The following is a 9,321-nucleotide window of genomic DNA, read 5'->3' as shown; positions in this document are numbered from 1 at the left end:
CAAATTTACTCAGCTTTTATTTCATTTTACTGCCACCATTGAACTACTGCCAAAATAAATCAAAGGTACTAAAACAAATACTAAAAAGTGTCATACTATATCAACAATAACAATTCCCATAATTTCAATGAAGCCTTTCTGGGAAGGAATTCAATAATTGTTTGGCCTATTTTTGCATTGTTTATAGTGGCAAATAATTCCATTGTAATTACTCGTAAGACACAACACTTTCTTCAAGGAAGGATCAATCATTTTTTTTGGTTATTACTGTGTTGTATTCCTCTGAGGATGGCATTATTACTTTGATACTAAATGGATTGGAATGACATTTAGTGCAGACAATCGCAGTCTGAAGAGGATGAAAGCAGATTCCTATGTTGATCTTTGAAAGGCTTTTGCTCGCGCTTCTCTGCCAGACTGACATTTGTGCTTTGAGACCAATCCCTGCGCAAATATTACATGGACTTAGTAGTAATATCACAATTGATTCCACAATGGGAAAATACAGTGGTGTGTGGCTTGATCGATCACACGTGCCTTAAAACTAGATATTTGGGTGATTTACTTTGTTATTATAGTTTTTCATCATTGGTTGCCATTTACAACCAAAAGATGTCAAATCTATTTGAACTGGGAAGGCCGAAAATGGGCTCAAATGGTAAAAAAAAAAAAAACAGGGAAAGAACGACAAGATGAATAAGTGTTTTTCAAACATATTTGATTCATTTGATAAAAATGATTCAATATATATTTACAGAACATTTCAGGGTTGCAATGAATATTTCAAGGCCAGTGAAATGATGATGGCTTCAAAAAAAAGGAAAATACATATTGATGGTCAGATTAACGTCCTAAAATAGCACAAGCACTGTTGAAAGCAACTGGACATAAACAAAGGTACATTTGATATATTATTAGAGAGTAGAAAACTTGCAGTTTACACAATAGAACAGAAATATAGTCGTTATTATCATTTTTTTTCATGTTTTTTTTTGAAATCCTTGTTAATCTGTGACACAATCCAACAATTCAACTGAGTTGACGGCGATGCTAGATTGGCACATCACTCAGATGAACGGCACTTTAGTTATTCTACTTTGCCGTCACTCACGTAACACACAACGCACAATGGGACAGTCGGATATTCCGTACGCAATACAATTACAACGCATGAATGTGAAAAGTCAGCCCATTCTTTTCAGGACGTGGAGGTCTTAACCCCTCCCCCCCAAATGACACAAATTTCGAGTTCAATCTGTCACCCGCTGATCTGTACAAATGGATTTATTTACATTTTCGATGAATCAAATCGTGGCGAAAATCATCTTTGAAGTGATGACGCTTGACATGCGAAACCGGGAAACGAAATGATTTCATCTTGGGCAGCATTTTCTTTCCACGAGGAAGGAAAATGTGCTAACACTTCCACCGGGCCAGGCCGGGACGCTCGGTTCGAGTTCTAAGTGGTTTTCACCAAGTCGTAGACGTGGATGTGAACGTCGTCGTCGTACTTGATGTAGTAGACGGTGGGCTTGGCGGGCACCTGGTAGATGACCAGGCCCGTCCTCTTTAGCCCGTTATCTGTGACGTACTCCACTTGCTTACCCACCAGGCTCTCTGGCTCCTCCCCTGGCTTCCTGTCGGCTGGAAGCAGGTGTTTGTTCTCTGCATGTGGAAGGGAGAAAAAAGAAGAGGGGGATTATGAGCATTCAATAGCGTTTGGGACTTTGTCATGGGAGTAATAGCACAGTTTTTATGTGGGTTGTAATATAGTATATCAAGTGTTTTATTAAGTAATATGAAAGTAGATGTTTTAACCTTTCATTTTGATTGAAGATGATAGAAATGAAAATATTTGATCCCTATATTCTGAAATGTAATAAAAATTAGAAATTTCCTTGACTTCCCATTTTATTTTTTTATTCAGAATGGTAAAAAAAAACAAAATAACATTAAAAAACACATTTTAATACAAAAAAATAAAAAAAAAACTATATTAAATAAAACCATTTTTAAAATCTTAAACTATTTACTGTAAAATAAACTAAGACTATCAAAACAGTGATCAGGCTATGTCTAATAATTGATCATATTTAAATGGTACTTTTTGTTTTGTTTTAAATCCAACCAAAACAACCATACAACAGCTAAGGCATTATATTTTTTTTTTTTAGGTAATTATCGTAGTTGAAAACATTTGGACGTCGAGGAAGAAGGCAAAGAGCTCCGTAATTGGACGGATCTGTCCGAGTCGTAGGCAGTGACTTACCCGATTCGGGAAGTACACGTAAATCGCCATCCTTGTAATCGTCCCATAGCTGATACATGTAGAGCACGGGGTCCTTCTCGTAGGTGATGTAATACCAGTGGGTCATGATGGGAGCCCGGGACAGCACCATGCCCCGCCATTCATTTTTCTCGCCATCCTCCTTTTCAAACAGATGTTCCACCGCCCGTCCGACCAGCTCCTCGGCCCCGGGAGGCACCTTGATCTTATTATTCACTGCGGGAGGACATGACACCTAAATGAGTGCATGCTCAAAAGCAGGGTGTGCAACTGGCGGTAATTTCAAATCAAATGACACGCACCGACTTTCTCGGCCAACACTTGCAAGGTGGACACTCGGCTATCTTTGAACAGCTCGATGCCGTAGACGCAGTCAAAGCCGTCGTATTTGACCATGTAGAGGGAGCTGTTGACGGTGAGGCGCTCCAGAACCGTGCCTTTCCACTTGGTCACGTTGCCCTTCTCCCTCCAGTTGTGTTGGATTCTGCGGCCGAGCAGGTTGTCCGGGTCGGGGCTGAGGGTGGACGCCGAGCTCTCGCTCAACTCTTCGCTGCTGCGCTTCCTAGCACAACATGTGGAATATAGCAGATTCATTTACTGACACATGGATCATCATATTGTGAGATTATATAGCTATTCATATCATACTGGGAGGAACCTGGATGATCGACTATGACACTTGTCATCAAAACATTCTGCATCATGTGATCTTGAATTCATTAAATATGTATTAAGATGTGAAATTACCTGCCCCGTTTCTTTGACATGTTTCCATAAAGTCTTAAAGTCCCACAACCCTGCAAGCCACAAAATGACATAAGAATGCATCCAATAGATGACAAGTGACCTACACACATTTATAACCATTATGAACATTTATGATATTCAATATCCTTTGTATTGGACTCATGACACTAATAAAAAAAAATCATGTTCACTGGACCACACATGCAAATTCAGCAGGCTTCCGGATGTAAACATTAGCTAGTAAAAGCTAATTGCTACTGCTTACCATCGCAGCCCCGTAATAACGCGCACTGGTTATACATGTGTAATAAGCACATCACGAAAAGAAATGCTTAACTTCACCGCGACGAATGTTAGCCACTGCATCAAATGTCGACGTGTCGTCGGGATTGAGTAAAAATAATGATCAAACGGGACATTACAGACACAAACGTCATCCAGTCAGGCGCTTATAAATTAGGAACAGATTTATTAAAAAAAACGAAAACAATACATAAATTAAATGGTGGCGCTAAGATTTCCACAAGTAAGCTAACTAAACAAAAGGAAACGCATCGCCATGTATAAGCGGTGATTTTCCCGGAGTCTAGCCTCAATTTTATATAGGTGAAAAAAAGAACATGTATAGTGGAATTATTACATATCTCTAATCATCTCGACGGGTTTACCAGGTGAGATCTAATAGAAGAAGACGTTTGCCCTACCTGATCAATATTTTCACGTGTGTTTTTCTTTGAAGAGCAGATTCCACCACCTAACGCAAGCTAAATAAGGAAACGAATGTAAGGACTACAAATCACAGAATGCACTCAGTACCCCGATGTATTCTGGGAATTTTGAGCTCCGTCTTTCGATTCGGGCGTGTTGCCCACAAACATTTTAATACAGTTTTTAAATTGTTTATCGCAAAACTCACGCATTTCTAATTAAGTTAATTTACTTTTAATAATACGTGTTTGCCTTGTATATTGGTATTTTTGCCGAAATTAATGGCGTCGCCAGAAGTAAGTACGAAGATTGACTTGTTTTGTTTGCAGTGTTTGTAGGAAATAACATTGAATGCAATGACACGAAATTGACTGGCTTTATTTGCGTAAAATTGTCAAGGTTTTCTGGGTTCCTTCTGCACGTGGGTGAAGTCTACATTTCTGCCACTAGATGTCACACAACATCTCTTGCAGGGAGCCCTTGAAGAAAAAAAAAGAACAATGCAAAGGTAATGTGATGATTTGTGAGGTGAGTAATAAAAATGCTTCACAGAGCTACTTTGGGTGCTCATTTAACAGCAGACATTTAGTGAAATGGTCATTGCAAAGTTTATTTAAAAGGAACAGATGTGCAAAATACCATCCTTTCCTTAAGAAATTCAAATATTAAAAAGCTTGCCTACTAATTAATACCTTTATGCTGTAAAAATACTAATCACTGGTTCTAAAACTTTTTTAGTACTCTCTTGGAAAAAATGACCCATCTCCATAAATGTGTATGTGCTAAAATATTGAAACAAAGACTTTTGAAAACAATTTTTGTAAATGTATTAGGCTTTACGAAAAAAAGTGAAATACTACTGAACTGTGTACTTGTGGGTATTTTAATAACCTCTGTTAAAGGTTTGTTGCGATGATATTAAAGTTTGCACAGTTTTGCTTCAGTTAAATGACACACAGTATTATTAATTTTCCATGACTTTTTTCTTTTTGAGTGAAAAAAATCATGTTGTAGTGTCGTTGCTCTCTGTCCAAATCCAAGTTCATCTTAATCTTGGTGTGAAATCCCTAATTTCTGATTTTACAATTTCATAGTCTGTAAAAAATCCACCAGGTGTCGCTTGTCCCTTCAATCCAATCCAACGTTCATACTGTTTAGTATATACTGAATTCAAGTCAACTTTCGCTCCAGTATGTTATACTTCTCTGCATATCTCATTAGACCCAATATTTCAGTATTATACCCAAGTTAAAATAATTTACAAATGGCTAACTAATTTAAGCACAAAAATTATATTTGGACGACTGCAACGTCCTGTTTTTACCTCAAGGACACAATTAAAATACAATATTTTTTCCTGAAAATGTTGATTTGACTTTTCTATCATGTAGACCTTTTAGGGCATTCTAGTACAGTTAAAAAAACAAATATGGCTAATTGTATATCCAAATAAAGCATTGTAGAAGGACATGCTAAAATATTTTTGTTGCCTGGCTATTTATTAGATGACCTTTCAGTTGACCTTGCAAAAAAAAAAATAGTACACACAAAAAAAAAACCCTGACACAATTGGTGCTGCCATTCACATGTTTGGGGGGGAGGGGGTCTAATTTGGCTTAGATGACGGGACCCGTTGAGGACACATTGCACAGCAAGTGAGTAACTTTTGGATAAGGAAGCGTCAGAAGGAAGCAGTTTGCAGCTTTGCCCTTCCAAATGACTCAGCAATTTCCCAGATAAATTTTGTAAATAATCCCTTCTCGCCTCTGTTCCCTTCACTCCTTATCCCGGCTGACCTTTTCACACCCCACCGCCATCCCTCGCCATCCCTCGCCATCCCTCGCCATCCCTCGCCATCCCGTCACACCCTGCAGTACAATCGTTCAAGTCTCATTACCTAAATTGCTCTTGTATACATAAATAACATCTCATCATTCTAATGACTCTCATTTCTATCATATAATCATTTCCCAACTCATCCCATCTGCATCGATCGTGGTGGCAAACGTCGAGTAAAAACGGGCGAAATAAAACGATTAATCACATTAAGGTTGGTTTGTGGCAGGATCTTCACTTGACTGCCCATTACTAGACTGACTGGCTTCATGCGTTTAGCACAGGGGAGAGACGTCAGATGCACTCTGGTGGACAGAAATAGACTGTAGTGGGATATGTGAGCAGAGGAGAAGGGAGAGGCCCTCGCTATCCTGCCATCCGAGATAACGCAGACTCTTCTGCATGGCGGGATGGGAAATTAGCAGCGAGAAAAACAATGGGCGGAATGGCATAGGGTCTTTGCGTTTTGCGTTCCTTCTGCCAGTCATTGCTGCAGACATTTTTTCCACTGTATGAGTGGAGCTTGTCTGTATCCTTGGTTGTTTTTTTTGTAGATTTCCACACTGCAGACATTCTTTACAGATGGTTTCACAGGTTACTGATTCATGTCTCAATAGGATATTTTTGGTCAATACCGTCCTGGATATTTTCCATGCCAATTTTTCTAATTAGTCCAGGGACAAAGTGGCTCCGTAGTGGAATAGGGATGTCACAACTGATTGTTTTGGTAGCAGATGAATTGTTGATTTATTTTGTGAGTCGTCGTCTAATTTGTTGGTAGAAAATTGGTGTCATTTTGATTGGGGGTTTGTTTTTTAGATGGAAATTTAAATTGGAACCACAAACTATTGTCTTGGGCGGTGGTTAGCACGGCCTTGGTGCTTTTGGAGTTTTAGACTTAGCAGGTATGACAATATCTCCAAATAACCTTCTGACTATCAATTTCATTTGACTTGCTCACTCCATAAATCCAACTTCAATGAGTTTAACAATAAGAACCAAACATCACCTTAATAATTCATCAGCACTATTAGGACAATGCCACTGTGAATGTGTTTGTTTACCTGCAATTGTAACCTCAACCGATTACTCAAGTAGCCAATGAACAAATCGCCTTTAACAGCATTCCATTATTAATAGAGTTAGGAAGCAAGAGTAATAGGACATGCCAATAGAACGTACTAATGTGAGGCAGTTACACAATCCATTCCACTCTAACACAGATTTAGCAATTCTCAATCCAGCCATCAACATCTCCAACACTACCCTTAAATAAGCATTTGCACAGCGAAATGCCTTTAGATTACAACGACTTGGATTTCTCTAAAACTGGCACACTGGCTGCCATTGACATTGACTGACGTCCAATCTATTTATACATTTAAGCTCATGGAATTCTCAGAGTGGATATTCCTGAGTTCTACTTGATCCCATGACACAGAGAGAAAAAATAGAGAGAGACAACACAGCTATGAGGAACCGGGGGCACTTTTATAAAATGATGAATGCTGTGGGTTTTTTCTTTGGGATCCCCCTGACAATTAAAGTGCTTTTCTGCAGCTCGAACCCAGAAACAGAACAGCCCGTTTGACACATCCATGCACATAGTCATCAATCTTGTCCAAGGCCACTTAAAATCACTCCTGGAGGTTAGATTTCTATAAAGGGCTGGGTTACGCTGTAGTAGGAAAGTAGAAAATGAGGTCAGTAGTCTGTTCTTGCATCTGATAGCTATATTACAGCTGCTTTTCCACATAGAAATACATTGTGGTTGATGTATTGTGTTGAAAATACTATTGGGATTCATTATGAATGTAGTCTGCATGTATACGATAAATAATTTAAGATAAGGAATAGTTCATGGAAATATTTTTTTTAGATCAGGTTGGCTTACCAAAATGACCTATTTTGCAATCACCTTCCCATAAATAAAATCTTTAAAAAGGTCTATATTATTTAAAGCAGTGACTGACTAATATTTTTTTTGGCTTTAGTTCCACTTTCTTGAGAGTGTTTTCCTTCTCTAAAACAGGAACTAAATAATGAATGAAACAATGACATGTTTGTTGGCAAAGCAACAATTAAACAATTATTTCCTACTTTTTTTTATATTCCTCTTTAGCTTAGCATTAGCAGAGAGCATCTCTTTATGCCTTAACGTGAAACCAATTGGGTTAGAAAAGATTCTAGTCCGTCGATTGAGACTCGTCATTGTGTCCTTGAGCAAGAGTTTTCAAATGAATCATGGTCATGTCCAAATGTGATCTTGGATGACCTTTGCTGTTTCGAAGTCAGGGTTTACAAAGAAGTAATAAGCGTGGAAATTAGTCCATCGACGTTACGTCCTCGGAGGACCGCACTTACTGTATGTGTGTGTGTGTGTGTGTGTGTGGATAAATGTGTGAGTGGGTCTTCTCTGATGAATAGCTACAGTGTCACGGAGTATAGACCTTGACAGAGCAGAACAGATGAGATGAGTCACAAGCCAAAGCTTTGTCCCGGCTCTCGTCACTTCACTGGGCGGCTCGGAGCAAATATTATCAGTGGATGATGGAGTGAAATTAGTGAGCGGGAGGCCTATGACAATTCTAGTTGAAAAAAAATAAGCGCCTGGGAGACTAACTTGGTCAGCAATAGAGTTTGTGATGAATTTAGGATACAAATATTGCATCGATCTATTGGAATGGCGCGTTTTCCGTTTTTTTCGCAGAATAATCGGTCAGATAGACTTTTGTAATCTTGGGAAAAACTGAGTGTTTTTTCTCATTCTCTCCCACTGTTTGTTTTTCTCTTCCACCATTTCATCTTGACGCTCAGCTCACTTCCTTCCAAACAAGCTTGCTTTACTGTCCAGTAACTGCGATGTTTCTGCTGAGGCCTGCGGCTGCTGGATGACTGACTCTCAACCGAAAAACCCTAAAGCCCCCCCACCCCTCACCCCTCACCCCCTTTTCCTTCTATCTGCCTGTCTTGTTCACTGACTCATTCACGGAGCCACAGCTTTAACCAAACACTAATCCTGATTTCAAATTGGAGCTGAGTTTTCATGACGTTCGCAAGCTGCAAAAATACATGCGGATTCATGGCTGGAAATACTATAAGAGAATAGTATGTACACAGTTCAGAGTACGACAGTAATATTGTATCTAGACATAGCCAACAATAGCAAAATAACTTGATGACTTTTATAGTCCGGTGAACCTTATTTTATACTCCAGTGAACCTTATATGCCTGTATGTTTTTCTTCTTCTTGTTTATTGTTGGTTAGTGCAACTCGGGTGCGATTCCTAGTCCGAAATTGGGCCTGGAAAATGTGGATGGATTAGTGTTTACTGAAATGCTGATGGTTAAAAAGCAATTTTCTTGTGAAGTCTCAGCCTGTGTAGTTGAACAAAATAATTTGTATGTATGTGTTGTATGAATAGTAATCGGCTGTTGTTTGCATGTGTTTATGAACAAGAATACATTGGATCATTTCCTAACAATCTTTCATAGCATACAAATGATTAGGAATATTTGCCCGAGAAGCTTAATGTATGCCAGTTAAGATGTTTATTTATTATTTTTGGCATAATAGTACTTGTGTCATTTTGACCTTCCCTGTGTGCAGTTTGCTTTATCTCCCAGGGCCTATATGGGTTTTCTCCAGGCACTCCCAATCCAAAAATATGCCAGAACACTAAATTGCCCCTAGGTATGAATTTGAGCGCCAATATTTGTCTCTCTCCATGTGCCCTCCAAT

The 9,321-nt window shown here is 38.9% G+C and overlaps 1 protein-coding gene across 1 annotated transcript; it reads right to left on the bottom strand.

Annotated features, from left to right (window-relative positions):
• Positions 1-701: 701 nt before the first annotated feature.
• LOC144201303 (spindlin-Z-like) lies at positions 702-3,830 on the bottom strand. Its single transcript, XM_077723813.1, has 5 exons — positions 3,739-3,830; positions 3,035-3,084; positions 2,590-2,849; positions 2,270-2,503; positions 702-1,665 (listed from the first exon to the last, which is right to left on the bottom strand). Exons 2-5 carry the CDS (start codon positions 3,052-3,054, stop codon positions 1,460-1,462), a joined length of 720 nt encoding a protein of 239 aa, XP_077579939.1. The 5' UTR covers positions 3,055-3,084; positions 3,739-3,830; the 3' UTR covers positions 702-1,459.
• Between the last annotated feature and the right edge of the window lie 5,491 nt (positions 3,831-9,321).

The sequence above is a fragment of the Stigmatopora nigra genome, chromosome 9 (assembly GCF_051989575.1).
Source record: "Stigmatopora nigra isolate UIUO_SnigA chromosome 9, RoL_Snig_1.1, whole genome shotgun sequence".
NCBI lineage: Eukaryota > Metazoa > Chordata > Actinopteri > Syngnathiformes > Syngnathidae > Stigmatopora > Stigmatopora nigra.
The sequence above is the reverse complement of the archived record's forward strand: the minus strand, read 5'-3'. Positions and strand labels throughout refer to the sequence as shown.